At 41.1% G+C, this 20,607-nt stretch overlaps 1 protein-coding gene across 1 annotated transcript in view; it reads left to right on the top strand.

Moving 5' to 3' along the window:
• Positions 1 to 4,301: 4,301 nt before the first annotated feature.
• Positions 4,302 to 20,607, top strand: part of aldh1a2 (aldehyde dehydrogenase 1 family, member A2) — a 33,516-nt gene continuing 17,210 nt past the window's right edge. Inside the window, exons 1-6 of the mRNA XM_028014556.1 lie at positions 4,302 to 4,603; positions 14,746 to 14,850; positions 15,802 to 15,942; positions 16,285 to 16,414; positions 18,338 to 18,399; positions 19,034 to 19,162. Coding sequence (XP_027870357.1) covers positions 4,487 to 4,603; positions 14,746 to 14,850; positions 15,802 to 15,942; positions 16,285 to 16,414; positions 18,338 to 18,399; positions 19,034 to 19,162 — 684 coding nt within the window. The 5' untranslated portion in view covers positions 4,302 to 4,486. The remainder of the gene's footprint in view (positions 4,604 to 14,745; positions 14,851 to 15,801; positions 15,943 to 16,284; positions 16,415 to 18,337; positions 18,400 to 19,033; positions 19,163 to 20,607) is intronic.

Genomic DNA, 20,607 nt, shown 5'->3' with positions numbered 1-20,607 from the left:
TTAGCCAACGTGTTTCTGTCGGGACATTATTTGCGTTGCGCGGAGCTCTTACGTCCGCCTGAGTTGTTGACGAAAACAAAGTGTTACCATCATAACGTCCAATTTTCAAGTTGGTGATAATACCCTAGTTTTCATCGTTTTCGGAGGACCAATAAGCATCCTTAAAATGACTGGCGCGATGCCTGGAGTACGGCAGCTTTTCTCCTCCGGGAGCTGCTGGTTCAGAGCGAGTGAGAGCGCCGCAGGAGTATTCATACATGTGAGCGGATAGACTGAAGACGGCAGGCGGCTGAGTAGCTGATGCTTACAGTGTAAGTGTAGCTTTACGGACGAACCGCACAATACATTTCATATCATCCCAGTCTCAACAAACGGGTGGCGGAAATCATCGTGGCGGCACATGGCTAGATGAGTTTCTGAGTGTGACGAATGAAGGTGCCGTAAATATCCAGTATTGCTCCCCCTCCCCCGTTCTTACGTTCGTTCTCCTGCCCCTCACCTCCCCCATCCCCCAGTCCAGACGACATTCCCGTATCCTCAAACCCAAAGCTCGACAGGTACGGGGCAAGGTGAGAATTCATCTGTTAAACTCACTGAATATGATTACATAAACTAAAAGCTGAAGACATTTTCATAAGCGTATTTATGAGCCTCCCTCTTTATTATTAAATTGAATATAATTTCAGATCTTTGTATAACTTTTCTTCAGGTTAACTTAGAAAGTGAGCTATTATTGTTACAGGTTAGTTTTCTAAACTACAAAAAAATAACTGTTAGAGATGCTCAAATATTTTAAAAGTGGACTGATGCTAGTAACCGATAGCAACACCGGTGTTATGTCAGATTTACCAATATTTTATTTTATAAAGATTTTTATCCGATTACTTGATTAATCATAAGAATAATTGATAGATGACACAATTACTAAAATATTTGTATATAACAGCCCTAAAAATAACTCACTTTAACTTTAGTGACAACAATAATCAAGCATCTCTTCTAATTTATTTTATTTTACTGGAAAAAATGTTATTAAATTATCACAACTAACACTATAAAACATTTTTACTGTAAAAACAAATTACAGATGTTTGGTTAAAACAGCTTTAAGTGGTTTATGTTAGCAAATAAGTAGTTTTAAATCATGTAAAAATTAACATTTTACAGTAATCAAGAGTCAGCAACTCTAAACTATTTTTATTAGAACTAACTAAGCTTCAGATTTTTGAATTTTCCCAGCATGCAATACAAATCTACAATAACATCATGTAAACGGATTATACAAGGCAATACTGCTAATTATTAATAATAATATTTATTTCACAGTAAAAACACAAACCATACAGTCACATTCTGCATATTGTCTGTAGTAAAGTCCTGTTTTAAAAACAGTGATTTACACTTAAAACAACAAACATTGTTTACAGTGTGAACAAACACACTTTTATCTCCATAATGTTTTAACAAAAACCGTTTTGTTAAAAAAAAAAAATCTGTGGAGTATGCACTGTTGTTTGGGTAAAGATAAACTGCGTCATAATTATAAAATTAAAAATAAATAGTTTTTATTTTTTCATTATAATTTTATATTAAAAACCAGGAATGTGACATGTTCCGATTATAATTTTTTTTTAGAAGAAGAATTGAAAACAAACAAAATAAACACATACTGGAAAAATGTTTACGAGAAAATAAATTAAGGGCAACTAAAAGTGTTTAACCTATAAAATACCCAGCAGTGTGAGCGACACGGTTCACGCTTTTGACTTTTCTCGTCACGTGAACAAACACTCGCGCAAACATTTCAACGCTTGGAAAATAAATAATTGGACATTATTTCTGCGAGTTTTACGGTTTTGAAATAATCAGCCACGCATCATTTACCAATCCTTCAGAGCCATTCGAGCTTATCCAAGTCAACCTCATTTTAACCTGTCACAATTTATTTATCGTTTCTTTCCTCATGCAGCTGGAAGCCAACACAAATCCCCCCTCTCATCCCATTTGTCATTTCTCCACGTTTCTTTTTTATTCATTTTTTTTTTGCGCTCGTCGCCACCTCAGCGCCTGCAGCGTTTTACAGGCATCAACACATGGAGAACTCGTTTCTTCCAACAGAGGGCGCTCTATGAATGCGTTTGAAGCGCTGCTCGCAGCTTCTGCTCCGGTATGTCTTATCTTCAGTTTGCTGGGCTGTGTGAAAAAAGAAAAGGTGAGGCGACAGGCGGAGGACGGGATGTTTTTGAATCCATTAATCAACGTCACGGCTGCAGGCATGTCCTCTTTGATGTGAAACAGACACTTTGGAGAGTGTCGCCCAGGCTGTGAAAAAGCACTGATGTGCTGATGGAGGAAAAGCACCCACTCCGGGGTTTGCAAATGATGGAGCTACATCTGTCTCCAAACCTCTTCTTTGTCCTGTCAAGAAGCTGAGCTGGCAAACCTGCATGTTGAGACTTTGATAAAACAGAAAAAGTCATTTTTCTCCCCCCTCATTTTTGTCTGATGATGTGCATTTCAAACACAAGTAAGGTCTCTGTTAATCCTGAAACAACTTCTTCTTCTTCTTCTTCTTCTTCTTCTTCTTCTTCTGTTGAGCGCCTTCACCGAGCTACAAATGCATTTCTTTGGAAAGGAGACACGCATTTGAACTTTACCTAAAACTTTAAAGTCAGTCAGAGACAACCAGAATAAAAAAATGTTGAGCTCATTCCTGAAGGCAAGCCGCTGAAAAAGCAACTTCCTCCATGACATCAGAAATTAACTGTGAACAGTCACATCGTTTAGAAGGCCGAGTTCAGCTGCGTGATCTCTACCGAATCACTGAAACTGAACCTAACTGGCCACATAAATTACCCTAAAACATCTCCTAAAGTAACAGCTTCATCCCAATGCAGAAAGTCTGAAGAGGTTGAAGCCATTTCTGACGCTTTGGATCTCCCATAATGCAGCAGAAGACAGGAAACCGTGATGAACCAGTCGAACAAATTTGCTCTTACGAAAAAGACAGACCAACGTCTGAAAGTGCCGAAGGCCTCGGTTTCCTCAGATTCACAAACCGAAAACCCGTTTGGACTTGAAAGAACGCAATGGCTCAAAACATTTTGATGATGATTTTGGAAAACATTCTGCAGGTTTGCGAGACAAAGGTGAACATTTTGGTCCCACTACAGTCGACATTCAGACATGGTGAACAGTCAAAAGTAGGGTTCTTGGTGATGGCTCGCTGCTTAGGAGACTTGATTTAATTGATGAAACCACAAGTTCTGTTTGTTTTCTACCATAAAATCCAGCAGAACGTCCAACCATCAGTGTGAGAGTTAAAGCTCACCAACAAGCCAGCCTCTAAAAGCCTCTAAACAGAAAAAGCGGTCAAAGTCTGGACTCACATCTAATAGAGACTCTGTAGAGTGTGAACTCTCTGGTGATGTGTCCGGATTAAATTCATTCTGCAAAGCAGAGTGGGACAAACTAAAACACTCACTACCAGTTCTCAAATGGTTTGAAACCAGTTGCTGCCAGCAACTAAATCAGTTACTACATTAGGAGGCAATTGCAGCTCAACACACGGGGTTGGTTCTAGTAACTCTGCTCTTTTATTTACTTGGATTAACTTCATCTTATATGGACATCTATTTTAATCTGCAAGGGGCGAAACACAAGTGCAGCGATGTGCGGATGTTTATTGGGCGCTTTTGAAAGGAGACTCTGGGAGGAATTATCACCTGCAGGACAAATCTGTGCCCACAGCACCCCGGCGAGCTGCAGCAATCCCTGCAGCCCGCGATTTACATGACAGCGCCGGCGGTGGGGAGGTTGTGTTAGGCAAATCAGCCCACAGGGTGAGAGCGAGCCGAAAGGCAGGGTGACACTTTCATGTCACCTATGCAGGAAATTGTTACTGACGACCTTATTGGAGCGACTTTTACTGCTAAACTAAACCAAATCTTAACACATAGAAACCAGAAAACTTCATATATATATATTACGGCTCAGATCTGGGACCTATTTTCTTGTTTTCCCCTCTGCAACTTAAAACAGCCGCAACCTTAACATGCGGAGTTATTATCAGCGCTCTGCGCACTTATGAGATAATCAGTTCCAGGCCTCAGTGATAACTCGCCGCAGGCTCCGTGAGCGTGATATTTGTGTATGTAAAACTATGAATAAGTATGTAAAGGCTCCAACTGTTGCGGAGTGAAAGCGACTGAGGACAGTGAGTGCGAGGTGGGTGGGGTGCGTGTGTTCCTCCTCCTCAGCGCGCATGGCTTGAGGTCATTTATGTAAATGCTCGGATTTAATTTTCAAAAGGACGGCCCTTTCCCCCTTCTCCCGTCGCCCAATGAAAACGAACCGCAGCCGACACCTGGCTATAAACCCAGGAAGGAACCCAGAGCTCTAATCAGAAACCAGCTGGAAGGAGGAAAAACCGGAGGAAGGCGCAGTGAGCAGGGAAGCAGGAAGACGAGCGGAGCGACCAGCCGTGATGACTTCGAGTAAGATCGAGATGCCCGGAGAGGTGAAGAGCGACCCGGCTGCTCTCATGGCATCCCTCCAGCTGATGCCCTCCCCGGTGCCCAACCCGGAGATCAAGCACACCAAGGTCTGTTCCCGTCCTCCCGCGGACACTTTCGGCTGCGCTCTCAGCTCCGAGGTCTGGACTTTCTCCAGAGTTTGCGCGGAGTTTCACGGACAGAACGTCACAGCTTTGTTATTTATTAATTATTATCTAAAGTCCCAAATGAGAGGAGACATCCTCCCTACGACGGGAGGCGCACTTAATATTTCTAATTTCGCTCGCACACGCTCTCAATAAATTACACATTTAAGAAAAACACATTTTACTTGCGCCCCTAAGATTATGATAAAGTCTCGTAATTGATTTGCTTAAAGAGGCCAAATTAAATTGAAAGTATTTGATGAGGCAATAATTAAAAAAAAAAAAAAGCGTGCGCTGAGTTTTAGACGCTGCTAAAAATTTACAACCAGTCATGCTCTTCCTGTCATGTTGTTTCATTTTTTATTTCACCTGGACTGCAGACGTTATTACATTATTTCACTTCGCTGCGGGAAACCAATTTATAAACTGCATTTTTATGGGGCTATTAAAATTTTATAGAAAACAGCAAAAATTGGAACAAAAAGCCTCTCTGTTTCTCATTTAATTCTCATCATGAAGCTTTTATGATTTTTTTTTTTCTAGTCCCTCAATTTACATTATAATAGCTCACAGTGAAATTAGGCCTCAGTGGAATTGAGATAAATTCAAGCACATACCAACGACTTGCAGTATTTGCTTTTAGTCGAGTTTATAATGGCAAAACACCTAAAGCTCAAATCCAAGTAGTAGCTCAATGTTACGACTTCGGTGAGAGATTTAGTCTTTACTGACCTGGAGTTTGTTCAGAGGGTGAATAGTTTGGAGGTGAAATCTGTGTCTTGTTGCAGCTGGGCTGCTTTGCTGAAAATATGTCTTTATTTTTATTTTATTTTATTGGGAGATGCAGAAACAAACTGAGAAAACGAGAAGTGGATCTAGTAAAATGTGATTTCTGATATAAATTGTGGCACTTCATAGAAAAGCGAGGCGTTTTGGACGGATCCCAGCAGGAATGTGTAGATGGAGGTCTGGTCAGGTTGTGAGCAGCCTGCTCCAGTTTCTGGCCTCTTGAGCGCTCCTCCTGCAGAACAAGTGTTTTTATGATTGCAAGACAAAAGGGCGTCTATGGAGGGACAGACTGACGATAATGTGGGAGGAACTGCTTTGTGTTAACACGTCGCCAGTGTTTTGAGAGCAAAGGCCACGCGGCTGCATGTAGGGGAGGATGGTGCACGTTGCAGGTCGAGCCGCGTGCTTTCCTTTCCCCCTCACGGCGCTGAAGAGGTGGAAACGATGGAGCACTGGAGGAAATTCAGGGAGCGACTTGGTGAATTAACCCCCAGGAATTTGGATCATCCAGTCCCTGTTGGCCCGGCGGACCAGGGGGCAGAAGGGCTCTGATTTATGGGCACCCCTGATGTGGGCTCTCCTCACACCCGGTTCCTGAACTCCACCCTGCGCTGGAAAGATTTCCTCGAAACTGACCGTTTAGAGATGTGAACATTCAATTTTCCATAACTTAACATTACATTCAGACGTGCCTGTAAATTGAGATATGGCTGATAGATTATTCTGCCCTGACAGATCTCCTGTAGAAGAGAGAAGCTTGTGATTAAAAAAAGGTTGTTGCCCCCGGTCCCTTCACCGAGTCATGAACTGCTCACCTTTCAATCTCACATTGTGTAATTGCATTGGACGTCTCCTTTTGTGTGCAAATCTGGGATAATCCAACATGCATAAGTAATTTTACTTACATTTCACTTGAATTAGTCCCTTACTCTCACCTTTACTTGGCAGAAATAGTTTAAATAGGAAGAATAAGAGAGTGATGGTTAATATTTACTGATGTTTTGTGCTTTTCCACTTGTAGCAGAAGGGAGGAAAAGTGAGATTGTTGAGGTTATTCTCCCTTCAGCAGGTGATACCTCTGGTCTTTGTGATTTTTCACACAGGTTAGTGATAATGAGTTGTTAAACCAGACACTCGGTGGGACGAATTTAACAGAAAGGGGGAGTAAAAGCTGGGGCCTTTCCTGCTTTGTTGTTGTTGTTGTTGTTTTCTTTTTACGTTTTTCAGCCCGTGATAAATAAATCCAGTACGTGGTAAAATCTGAAAACTTTAAAAAACAGTTTCATAACAGCTTTATTTTGACTTTTTGTTGTTGTTGTTGCTTTGTTTTTTAAATGTCCTCGTTGGTTTTATTGAGGCTGTAATTGGATAATGACCTGTGCCACAAATCTGGAGAACTTAAAAGCTGCTAGAGCTCATTAGCCTTGTTCAGTGTGTGAGTTACAGATCTCCTAATCCAATCAAAAGTGATAAATTTTCTTTGTTGCTTTGCTCATGGTGGCATAAGTGCACTTTTCACCATAGGAACCTGCTCTGAGTCCGCCTGCTGAGGGCTTGTGTGTTTGTAAAGCATCCAATGCAGCGACGTCCTCTTTGGTTTGCATGAAGAGGAGGCTCCATCAATCTGTCACTGATTGAGATAGTACAGATGGAGGCTCGGGGGCTCCCCGATGCGCTGCTGCTGTCCACCGGGGTGTAAATTATGACCCTGCCTCACTGTGTGGGTTAGCGGCCCCGCCTCGCCACGGCCTGACCTGCAGTCCTGGAGTTTTTCACTTCAAAACCTCCATCTTACCGCGATCGAGATCAAACGCAGCCCAAAGTTGGGGGATACGATGATTTATCACGACGAGCACAGCGAGAGCCTCCTCTCTCCCTTCTCCCTTCCCTCCGCTTACACAACATCACATGGCCGCCAGGCTCCGCGGCGCACATCTCTTTGGCCCTGACAGGCTAAGTGTGCAGCGCCATCAATGTGTCCTTCGGTGTGAAATGCCCACTTGTGCAGCAACTGTAAATTACGGTCCGGGCTCAGACGTCAGCATCGCGTCCCCTCGTCTCTTAATCACAGCTGAAGGGAGACGAGTGACGGCGAGGTTACCCCTTTAACTTCCTCTTCGTTCTTTGTTCAACGTGTAAATCCTCGCTGTGTCATTATAGAAAACACTTGGCTTCATAAATCTGTTGCACTAAACTTTTCCTTTAGTGTGCGCACAGAAAACCCCCCAAAACCTTCCTCTGTGTTTGTCTGTGAAAGAGCAGGACGTTTCTTTATAAATTACTTCCTCTCTGTCTACTGATCCCAAGAGTGAAACTATGCAAAAATTTTCTTTTAACACTCCCTTGACTTGACTTTTGAAGAACTGTAAAGTACACAGGAAACACGTCAAAGCCTCAGTAATCAGAGCAAGGAGGTCAGTTTTCATTGCTGATGCATGGAAATGAATCTGCCGTATTTCTCTCCTTCATTAACCCTTCACAGGAGGATTCAGATTTTGTCTTACTGAGCTTTAAAAACATTTTTTAACAGCCCGGTTTTTTAATATGTGACGCTTTCACTGTCATTCAGATATCACAGCCAAACTGAGCGATTTCAGGTGCATTCACAGACTAAACAGCTTTTACAAACAACGTGTAAAATACATCTGAAAGCAGGATATCAATCGTTTGTATTTAAAATAAAATAAACTTCCTTTAGCTTAAACTTGTAGGGAAACTTGCCCTAAAGTTAAGCTAAACTTTAGCGCAAGTTTGGAGCATCAAAGTTGTTTCTATTTGCAAAATATCACAGAAAGTTTTTATTACTTTCTTTAATTTTAGAAGTTTACCATGTGTTTTAAACCTGCTATAAAAAATGTTACTTAAAAAGAATAATTAACAACATCTGAGTTAATTGGAGAAACGCGTGAGGATGGATTTTAGCCACACTGTGACATGATGGAAAAAAATCTAAGGAAATGATCCAAAAAATCAACAAGAGATTTGTGGATTTCGAAAAACCTGATTCGTTACTGGACGGACTCTGTGTGATGAAGATATTTCAGTGTAAAGAAGCCGGATGAAGCCAAGAGACGCTTATGATCCACAGCAAAACGAGGCCGGAAAGGTCGAGGGAGAGGTCATCACTCCAAGAGGAAGGTCAAAACCCAGATTACAGATTTCAAATGAATCCTGGGACAAATCAACAAAACGTGGCCTATAATCTGATGGATCAAACATGTTCTTGTCGTCACATTTAGAGGAAACGGCGGTAAGATTTCAAGCCTAAGAACATCATCACAACTCTGAAGAACAGGAATGGCAGCATCCTCTTTTGGGGGCGTTTTGGTGCATTTCACAAAATATGTGACATCCTGTAGAAAGAAAGTTATGTTGAAATACTGAAGAGATCAGTTAGGAAGTTAAAGATTGGGGAAAATATTGACGATGACCCAAAGCATACGGCCAAATTAATTATAAAGTATCTTAAGGACAAAAGAAGAACGTTGCGCTTTCCAGCCAATATCGGGTTATTACGGTAATTTCACCGCGACCGAAGCAGGGAGTAAAATTAATCTGATGAAACTCTTGATTAATAGACGGTAAATTGCTAAAATAACTTGCTAGATATTGAATGTTCCAGTTGTTATGGATATACGGGCAAATATATTTTTACTCACAAAACATTTAAAGAACTGTGTACAATTAAAATAAGCAAAACTATCCAGGTGGAGATTTTAAATTTACACCATAAAGGGTATAGAAAGTACAAAAAAAGTCTGTTAGACAATGTAGTTGTTTTTTTGGTTGCATTTAGGAATGAACAATAATTTTAGTTATCTTCACCAACCAAAAATAAGAGATGGTTTGTCTTAAAAAATTTAGTGGTTTTTTTCATAGTTTTTATTAATATTTTTAGATATTCATATATTAATTTAGCAACACATTTGCTCAATTCAAAGCAGATTGAACTGATTACCCTCCAAAATGTTCAGAAATAAATTCAGTATTATTATTAGGCGCTTAAAAAAATGACGCTTACGAAATAAATCAAACTTACTAAGCAGAGTTGATTTTAAAAACGCTGCTTGAGTCCATTTTGGAGTCGACAGACACACACACACACACACACACACACACACGATGACAAGAAAAAGACGCTTGCCAGTGAGCGGCAGTGGGGTCGCCCCCTCAGAAACGCAGGAGTGCGGGGTGGCATTGTCTCTGGGAGTGTGCGTGAAAAACATGACGGCTCCATGGTGTCAAACATGTGAAGAGAAGCAGGAACAGGAAAAGAAAAGAAAACCCACCGGCTGCTCTCCCCTTTCACATGCTCTCCTCACTTGTAACAGTAGTAATTATAAAGACTCCTGAAACCCATCCAGACGCAGAGAGGAAGCAGAGGTCCTGCGATAGGGGAGGATATGAAACTTCCTGCTCAGACGAGCCGTTTTCGGAGCCCGTAGGACACGTCTGGGCTGCGGGAGCTCGTGGTGTCGCGCATAAACACACACACGTCCTTAATCCGGCCACCACCCTCCCTGCTTCAGAGAGAAAAGACGAGGGGCTTCAAACATTCCTCTGGCCTGCCAGCATCTGAGCCGTGAGAGGAAGCAGAGAGCCAAACACATGTTTTGTTGGCAGCGGAAAGTATTTTGGCTTCTCCTACTTCCTATAACAGGGCACTTAAAAAAATTAATGGTCATGAAAAACGTTTCTTTAAGGTAAAGCCATTGTCTGAAATGACGAAGGAAGCAATTTGTTGCTGATTGAAAGTGTGTAATAATTGTAAAACGTGTCCTGTCTTCAGGTTAAGATGATGGGACTGACAGCTTTCAGTGAAAAGCACGAGCGCTGCTAAATATTTGCAGCTGCCCTGTGACCTGTGCAGACATTCTTGGCCTGTATGCTTTGCTCAGGCGTCCATCACACACTGCCTTGCAAAAGTATCAACACCTTCGTGCAGAGGTGGGCAGTAACGAAGTAAATTTATTGTACTTATACGCACAGTTCTTGAGAATCTGAGTTTTACTTGAGTGGCATTTGTTGCGAAAAGTTAATACTTTCACTACGCTACATTTCTCTATTGACTTTTCTTACTTGGCTCTGTTTGTGTAGTTTTGTTCCACCGACACGCAGTAAAATTACACCCCTATACTGTAGGTGGCAATATGGAGCTTTAAACCAGATGAGAGAAGAAGAATGATTTTTGTCCCACTTGTGTTAGCTTATAAATAGTGACGTAAATTAATAATGCGTGAAAATAAGGTGTCCTTATTACTGATGATCTGTAATCTGTCCAGTTTAGTAGAAATTATTCTTGACTACATTAAAAAAAACTTTCAATACTTAAGTATTTTTGAAAGTACACACTCTAGTAGTTTAACTTGTGTGATAACACAAGTTATTTTTACTTCTACTTTTCCTGGATTATTATTGACCAGTAGGATGAGTACTTCAGTTTTATGGCTTCAGTGCGTTTGGATTTTGTGTGCTGGACCAACACAAAGTAGTTCATAACTGTGATTGGGAAGGGAAAAAGATGCAACATTTAGAAAAATTTCCAAAACAAAATGCATCCAGCTTGCTTTACGTTGATTGAACATAAAATAAAACACAGTTTGGAACCAGTTTCCTTCGTTCTAGTTAAATAGAGTCCACTTGTGCAATTTAATTGTAACCTAAACTAGAAAATTGATCCTATTAAGAACTGCATTTTTAATTTTGAATCATTTCAAAATGCTCACAGATCTGCATGTTGCGTTACGCGTCCACTCGGCCACCATTTGTTTGTTTATATTTTAAAAAGGCCAGGCAGCTAAAGCTAACCTAATACTGGTAATTCAAGAACTGTATGCACAAACACATTTTTTTTTTTTTTTTTTACATATTTAAGCTTTTGGAGTTTGATTGCACCTTATTGAGTAGTTTTAAATAAACATTTTAAATATTTACGGTCTTTTCCTCTTGTTAGCCACATAAATTAAGCAGAAACTCTAGACCGTTTTAATAAAAAAAATTAGTTTCTGACTTAAAAATAGTCTCAGAATCAAACTGTATCCCTAAAAATCAGAATCAAATCATTACATACTGAAATATTTGCACCGCTAGTGTAAATGTAGCTGTTCTGCTAATACTGTAATGGTGACTCTGGAGGAGCTGCATGGATCCATAGCTCTGTCGTGAAAACTATTGATGCGAGATTTATTAATAATGTTTTGGACAAATTTGGTCTTTATGGAAAGGGATCTGAAAAAGAACCTTAATGACTCTAGCTTGAGCCGCTGCCAGCAGGTTACTTTTCCGACGTGCAAAAGGGTCGGACTCGGAAAAGTAACTCACAAATCAGCCTTCATGGTAAAACATGGCGATGGAAGTGTCATGCTGTGGTGAAAGCTTTTATTGGCAGGGAAAAGGAAAGTGATGGGAAGGAAGATGGCTAAATCCAGTGCAATCCTGGAAAAACTTCATCATCCTGCCGGACGACTGTAAACTTACAGCTGCTCTTAATTTAACTTTGTTTCATTTTACAAAGAAAAAACAGATGAGAATCTCAGTCTCTAATTGTTGTAGACTCAAATTTTCACTGATTTAGTGGGGGAAATACAATTGCACTCAACGGTTTCAGATTTTATTTGTGAAGACTTTAAATAACCGTTTCCTGCCAGTACAAAATTATGTTCAACTTCATGTCAGACTATCTGATGAATGCTAATAAACTGCGTTGTTGTTTGTGGTTGCAACATTTCAAAATGTGGAGCAGTTCTCCTACTGAGAGTATGATTAGTTTTGGAAAGCCTCTTTATATCGCAACGTCGCAAAAGTTAACAATTCAAAGGGTTGTTAAGAAAGAACAAACAAATGTAGTTTCTAGTAATAAAAGGAGACGTTTTACTGCACTTTCTGGATGGCAGCTCAAACTTTCATAAACACAGACCCATTATGTGAAGCGATAGCAAAGACCCCGCAGGGAGAGGGGAAAAGAAAACACCATTAGTCATTTGAAAATGTGCGCCCTTGCTCTGTTTTTTTTTTTTTTATCCTTGCGTTCTTTGCCCTCTTGTCCGAAATGATCCTAAAAAGTAATTTTAAGAAACCTTGAGAGTTGATTTACAACCCGGGCCTGTCATCTTAATCATGCTTCTCAATGGAACGGGGACAAAAGTCTCGCACCAGCCTGAGCCCAGCAAGACAGCCGAGCCAAGCGGCATCTGACAGTCGTCCTTTTCTCGCCGTGATTTAGGTGGGGCCTGCTCCATGGCGTTTTTTTGTGCTTTATCCCTTCTCCTTTAGTGGCATCCAACCAGAGGGGTTACGCCACGGATAAAGCTACCCATGGTCCGCATTCTTGCCCAGGCTGTTGAGGCTGTCAGGGGGGCTCCTCTGATTTAGGGCGCCCCACTTCAGTGGCCCCTATAAATTTAAAAACTAATTCAGCGCTCTGCAGGACTTTTTGTTTTTTTGCATAGGGCCCTCTTTGCCTTATAGTTACTGACAATTTTATGAAGTGCTCTTAATGAGCAGCAGATTAAAGGTGGCGTAGAAGAAAACGTGCTAGAAAATAGAGAAGAAACTTCACTGCAAAACATAAAATCTTCATTTTGGTTTCCAGAGTAAATATGTCAGTAGACTTGAGATAAGACAAAACTAACCTAGAAGGAGTTTCTCAGTGAGACACAGGAGCTTATTTTAGGTAAATAATTAACTTACAACATGGGAAAAATGTCTTGTTACAAATTAAATAATCTGCCAATTGAACTATTCCTTCTTTTTATCAATATTAAGCAGTAATTGACTTAAAACAAGCTCCTATATCTGCTGAAAAGTTACTTGTTAGTTGGTGTTGCCTTATTCCAAGTGTACTAAGATATCTGCACTAGATGTTAGACCAGAAATACTTGGTGACATTTTGTGTTTTTGCAGTGTATGTGTGTGTTTCATTGTCTGGAGGATGGTACATCTTAAATACAGCTCTGGAAACTAAGAGAAAGACCACTTCACTGAACCACATTGGAAAAACTCCTGGTTTATCCACCAAATATTGATCGCTGAACACATCCTGAGTTAAAACATTAGTATTATTGTTTCTAAATGATTATGCACTTGTTTTCTTGAGGTCTGAAAGCTCTGCATCTTTTGACCACTTCTCATTTTCTGCTTGTAATTTCAGAGACATGTTGTCAGTAGTTCATAGAAGAAAAGAACAATGTTAATTTTACTCAAACATAAACCTATATAGAGTAAAATCAGAGAAACTGATCATTTTAAGGGGTCCCTTAATATTTTCCAGAGCTGTATCTCCTCTGGAGTTCATCCATAACTGAGTCTGCACTATCAGTCAGTAAGCTGGGTGTCAAAGCAGCCTGAGCGTAAACAGAAAAAGAGGTTTGCAGCCAATTAAAAAGTCCTTGACAGGCGGCGTTTATTGGGGTAAACATGTTGGAGAGTTTAGGAGGGCTCCGGCCGGTGGGATACTTGAACCCTGCCTCTCAGGTTTGCTCTCAGAGCGTCGGAGAAGGATGGTAAGAGCACATGTATACACAGAGGGATTTGTGCCAGCAGATGTTCTCCTTGCACTCCATCTATCAGAAGGACTGACAGCCATTAAAAACAGACCGTGAGCGTTCCTCCTAATGAATCTAAACATGTCTCGTTCAATAGACACACCTCACGTTTTGTTGCGCTTTTCATCTGGAGCCCCAAAACTCCTCTTTGCAGACACAGTTCTCACTTTGCGCCGTTGTCTAAACATTAATTTTTCTTTTGGTCTTTATAGACGTTAAAGATGCCGTGTTTGGAATCCCGGCCGGTTGTTTAACGGAAGACTTGCTTTAACGCTTCACAGAAACCAAGCGCAGCGCGTGTTTTATGATCTCGTAAATGAGCGGCGATGTTGTGAAACGTGTGTTTCTGTGCTTGGGGGTCTTGGGTGTCTGATAGGGATTTATCCCCCCCCCTCCTCCACTCACCCTCCGGCCCCACCTGCACACACCGTCTCACACTCACCCACCCCCTTTGTCTGCATGGTGGAGCACTCCCCAGAGAGCAATGCTGGACACACAGGAATCTCTGTCCAGATTTCCAGAGATTCTCCCATATCGCTTACATGAGAGGCTGGACATGCTGGGCCCGCAGCCTGAGAGCCGTTACTCTTTCACAGGCTCTGCTGCAGCAACCAGCTTACTTAAAGCAGCAACACAAATATGCAACATCAGCAGCAGCAATCATTCTTTCCACTCGCTGCTGCGTTGTATCAGAAAGCCGAAGTGGCTCAGCTTTAAGTGTGGCTGAAGAGTGAAAATGTATTTTCCCTGCAGATTTTCATCAATAACGAGTGGCATGACTCCGTTAGTGGGAAGGCCTTCGCCGTGTACAACCCGGCGACCGGAGAGCAGATCTGTGAGGTCCAGGAGGCGGACAAGGTGAGTCCAGAATGAGGACTGGAGGAAACAGCCTGACATTATGGCTATAAAAGCTCTCAAAATTACAAATCTACTCATAGAATTAGACTTACTGCAAGTACAACCTCCATAATGCTGGAAATTAAACAGTTTAAAATGATTGGACATTGGTATGAGTGCAATATTTATAGTATTTTGAAATAAAGTTAGTATATAAATGATATCCCCAGTATGTTCAAGTAAATAGGAAATATTTATAATCAGTTAATTTGATCAGAGCTAAATGTTGGAGCAACGGCGATGAGGATTTCCTACCATAAAGACCAAGAATCTTTTTTACTAGGATTCATTGTTTTGAGATATTTACATACACACTGCCTTGTTTTCCACACTAGATAAGATTAAACTTTTCCTGTCAACCTTTTACTTGTTAAATGCCAGAATAATGAAAGACATCCATTTCTTTTTCAAGTTCACAACATTGACATTTTTCTAATTTTCCCACGTTGTAAAAGTAGAAGTAAATCAAGATCTGACAAAGCCGTGACATCATCATCTGGACTTCCCAAAAAGACTTAAAAAGGTCACTGTGTGTGTGAACTTATGAATTTGAGGGAAATAATCTCTAAACTGACCTTTGTCACTGTTCTGTCATGCTGGAAATAGAAATATTTGCTAATCTTGTTTGGTCTGAGGAGAAACTCACAAGGAATATAAATGTATAAATCCACAGACAGAGCTTTAATTCCTAATATAAAAGTAGCATAAATACCTGAATTATTAATAGGATGAGTAGATGTACTTTGATATTTTTCATGACAGTCAAAACGGAGATTATGTTCTTATCTCTTATATGTTCAAGTGAGATTTTTACCCAAAGATCAAACTATTGTCAGGCAGCAGATAAAGTCTGAAAATAACAATAGAGTCAAACGTTTAATATCTACTTGATATAATTATCGTGTTTTGCAGGCGGATGTTGATAAGGCGGTGCAGGCTGCTCGCCTCGCCTTCTCTTTGGGCTCGGTTTGGAGAAAGATGGATGCGTCTGAGCGCGGACGCCTGCTGGCCAAACTGGCCGACCTGGTGGAGCGAGACAGCGTCTATTTAGCAGTAAGTGAATGAAAATTAAACTTTTTAATCTGTATAAACTAATCCGTGATCTGGTCCAAGAGTTTATTTAATCCATCAGTTTGTTTCTTCCAGTTTTTATCCCCTAACTTATCCGGTGCGTTTTATTTCCTCCTGCAAATCTGCCTCGGTCTCCTTTCGCAAATACAAATATTTGCCTTGCCTTAAAGAGAACTGAGGGGCTGTATTTGTAGTTTAATGTTATCTTGGTGTCACTTTTCACCTGCGGGTGAGTGTAAAGGATGAACTGGTTCAGAATTATGTGAAGATCACAAGGTTATATCACATTTTTCCCAAAATGTCCCCCACTTCCTCTCCCCTCAGACTATTGAGTCGCTGAACAGTGGGAAGCCTTTCCTGCCCACCCTGTTTGTGGATCTCCAGGCAACGATAAAGACTCTTAGATACTTCGCTGGATACGCAGACAAGATCCATGGGACCTCCATCCCGATGGGTGAGAGCTTCCTCTGAGTCACTGCAGCAGTTTTAATGAAATCAGTCTGGTGAAAAGTAGGACTTTTCAGATGAATGTTGTAGTTTTATTGGGAGTGCGACTAAAACTGAAGCTTATTTCTGGTAATTAATTATGAAAAAGCAAACGGTAATTGCTTAATTTGAATTTTTGTGTGTTTTTCAAAGTTCTGCAAAAGATATTTAGGTCCACTGGAAAAAAATTGACATTTTTTCAGAATTTGATTTTAATCTTTTGAGAAAAAAGTAGTTGTTTTTTTTCAGTGACCCTATTGCTCTTCTGTAAAGTTCCTTTATGTGTTTTATTTAAAAAAAATAATATCATGACCTTGAGAAACTGCATACAGCATTAATCTAATGTGCGAGTTTCATTGGTAAACAAACATAAAAGAAAACACAAAAGCATAAAAATCTGACATTAGTCACAATTTCTTTCATAATTAAAAAAATTTATTTTTTGTGTTATTGTTTTAAACAAACTTTAAATTGCTAATTCACATGAATCACTCTTTAAATATAGTAAGATATCTGGATGACAGCCATGGATGGATGCGACTGAGTTTATATGTGAAGTTTGAGCAGATAGTTTATCAAATTTATACAAACTAATAAAAATATAGCAAAATGAAACATTGAATTTGCCACTTAACCTCTGACGTTTTTAAATCTCTGTAGCTTGTTCACTATAAAATTGCAGCTTTTACTTAGATTGTGCAACAACTGGTGTTCTCATGCTTGGTAAAGAAAGACAACAAATTGGTGCATAATCCAAACCCTTGTTTTCCATTCACCGTTCTAAGGTTGCAGCCACCGGTTTCGTCCCCCTGACACAGTTAAAATTTGCTGTTTGAAGAGGTCGGCTGTCGATTTCAACAGGAAGGAGAGAAAAGAATGAGAGTGAGGACATGAGAAACCTGTTGATACCACCGCATTGTTCCTCTCAAAGCTCCTGTTATTCAGCGCTGCCAGACCGGCCGCACTGCGCGTTTTCCCAGGGCTGCGCTCCGAGCTTCGCTCCTCTTGTGGGCTTTCACCTTAAATAAGCGGGGATATTCCTGTAACCTGCATGATGTAAGGAGCCGTGTTTGTTCACCTGTCAGGATATGGTGCAGTACACCCACCATCAACAGCCCCCTCTGTTTGTCTGGCTTGTTAAGCCGGGCTTGCGGTATTAAATTTGTATCACAGGCAGCGTGACATGAATAGGGAGTGTCATTATGTAGAGCACCTTTGGCTACACAGTTTGGTATCGTTTACATTGCTCGTTCCAAATTGAAATCCAAGTCGATTGTCGGCGTCATAGTTTCACATGAGCCTTGCAGACACTCGAGTTTCTGCTGAAAATCTCAGCAAGCAGCTTTAAACGGTCCAGAGTAAAATGAAACGATAAGCATATGGGAAGTTTCTCCGCTGTTTACAAGCTTCTACTGTTTCCCACAGAAAGAAAAGAGAGCATTTGGCTTGTTATCGTCCTCTGATCACTCTGTCCAAATGCAACATTAGGCAATAATCAGCTGACCGCTGTGGTAATAAATTCATACACACATTTCTCAACATGAATTGTTTTTGTGGAGCGTGAACAAGCATGGCACACCCTCCGTAACAACCTCCTTTAACTCAACTAATGCAAGAGGAATGAGAGAACCTTTCCAGCATAACACCCATCTGTATGACCTAAAACACACACACACACACACACACACAGAGGGCTCGAAACGTAATCTCTCACCAGGGTAAAGGAAGCAGGAATGCTCAGTGTGGATTCATTTACAAATTAGCATGTTGAGTCGACAACAGCGGTGGTGTTGGGTGGTGAATGTTTAACATGAGTTTGAGTTACTTTTCAACATTTGGAATTAGAAACGCAGATTTCCCTGAAAATGTCTGCACGTGTTTTCCTTCCCAGATGGAGAGTATCTGACATTCACCAGATATGAACCCATAGGAGTTTGTGGACAAATTATCCCCGTGAGTACAAGCCTTTCTTCAAGTGACATACACAACAAGAACAAAAAGAAAAAAAGGCAGATAAGAAAGAGCTGGCTCGGTATGAAAGAGAAACTGGATGGTTTATTGGATTACGTTCTGATTTTCCAGTAATTCCCTGACAGTCATTGTTTATTTGGGTTAAACCCACTCAGTGAGCCCCCTGCTCCCCTCACGATGACTGTGCCAGTGAGGTTGAGTAATGATAAATGAGAAGTGAGAAGGGAAGGGATTTCACGTGTTGGGAGAGAGAGTGATGAGAAAGGAGGCAAAGATGAAGGAGAAAGAGACACTGCTCATTGTGCAAGAGAGCAGAAAGCCTGCGGTTCTGCCCCCCAACCCCATGGGCTCCTCTGTAAGGCAGAAATAACACAGGCCTGCGTGTCGTACAGCGATACGGCTCCGTCGCACATGTGTTGCAATTTCCCAACTTTCTCAGAATGCTGTGGGAAGAGAAAACACTGTACCAGTGCCTAGAACATTTTCTCACTTGACTATGTTTAGACAGAATGAAAATGAGAGTAAGTGACTTAAGAGCGATGAGTTATTGAGCTTGACTTGTGACCACCCACTGTGTCAGTTGCATGATTTTCCCCACTTGTGTGCGCGCACGCAGTGGAACTTCCCACTGATGATGACGGCGTGGAAGCTGGCCCCGGCGGTCGCCTGTGGAAACACCGTCGTCCTAAAACCAGCCGAGCAGACGCCGCTCACCTGCCTCTACATAGCGGCTCTCACCAAGGAGGTAAATCTGACAGGGCTTCTATTATGTGTAAAACTCACATTTTGCTTATTTTTGTTTGTCCATTTTGGTCTCAACTCTTACTGAAGACATTCCAAGTGCTTAAAAAAAACCCCCAAAAAAACATCCAGCTGTTTTTTTTTTTTGAGGGGGGGAGGGCACTATACAAAATACGTTAATGTTTTTTGGTGTCAGGAAAACAAGCTGTTTCCTAAAAGCTGCTGTTTGTTAAGGCCCTGTTTACACGACAACAATTTCTGGTGAAAATGGAAGAGTTTTGTTGTGTTTGTAGTGTACATTTACATGAAACCACCGAATGTTTCCTCTGACAACGGCACAGTTTGAGAACCGGTTCCAGAGTACAAAGGTTCTAAAACGTACCGGTGTCTGGTGTCCTGTAAACAGAATAAATTGATCTTTTCTGTCAGGGAATCCCTAGCTCATGCTAATAGTATGACGCAAAACATAGCTGCTTCCCACAATCCACAGAAGAAAAAACTACTGACAATGCTGGTGTTACCACAGTTCGTGTTCCCCCATCAGGTACGGTTCCCCCCATCAGGTACGGTTCCCCCATCAGGTACGGTTCCCCCATTAGGTACGGTTCCCCGTTCCCCCAGCGTCCATTCACCGCTCCGCACCGCTCGCGTGCTTGTACGGCGATCATAACAAGCACGCGCTTGTTCAGCGCTCTTATCTAGAGAACTACGGACACCGTGAAAGCTCAAACAACGTGTTTCAGCGAAGTTATCCCACTTTTTTTCCAACTGCACCCTAATCAGACATACAGTAGTACGTGTTTTCCCCCAGTATCTGGGGGAATGGTACCTGATCGGGGAACGCGAATCGACGTGCCTTTAAGTAGAGCTTTTTTTTTTTTTAAACACTTGCGCACTTCGTTTCAAAGAACCTAGCACCAACTAGTGGCTTGGCGAGGGCATTACACCTTTTCGATGTGTACCGTGTAAACAAATATTGTAATTAGAATTCATGTAAAGTGTTAACAGAAACGAAACAAAAATTCCATTTTCGTTGGATCGTTGTCATGTAAACGGGACCTAAGTCACATTCTACGGGCAGTGCCCCGTAACCTAGCAACCCCAGCCAGACCAGCCCTGTTATAGCAACGAGGCGAACTCTAGCAGATTTGGCTTAAGCTTGTTTAACTGCTGTATACTCACTACTATGGCTGTCCCATTATTGGAAAAAAATTATATATTGGGTATTATTATGACGTGCCCAATCCACAAGGGCAGATCTACTCGGTCTAATTCATGCTTTTTTATTTATTTTACATTATATTCATTGTTCCTAATTGCACTTTCTGAACCATTTGAAAGAAGGTTTGTTGTAGTTTATTTTTACATAGTTGATCTTTGTCAGTTTCTTTTTCTTTACTGTCTGTTTTGACATTAGCTGTTGTACTCCTAATTGCACTGACTGTACAA

Source organism: Xiphophorus couchianus, chromosome 4 (assembly GCF_001444195.1).
Source record: "Xiphophorus couchianus chromosome 4, X_couchianus-1.0, whole genome shotgun sequence".
Classification (NCBI taxonomy): Eukaryota; Metazoa; Chordata; class Actinopteri; order Cyprinodontiformes; family Poeciliidae; genus Xiphophorus; species Xiphophorus couchianus.
This window is presented reverse-complemented; position numbering and strand designations above follow the sequence as displayed.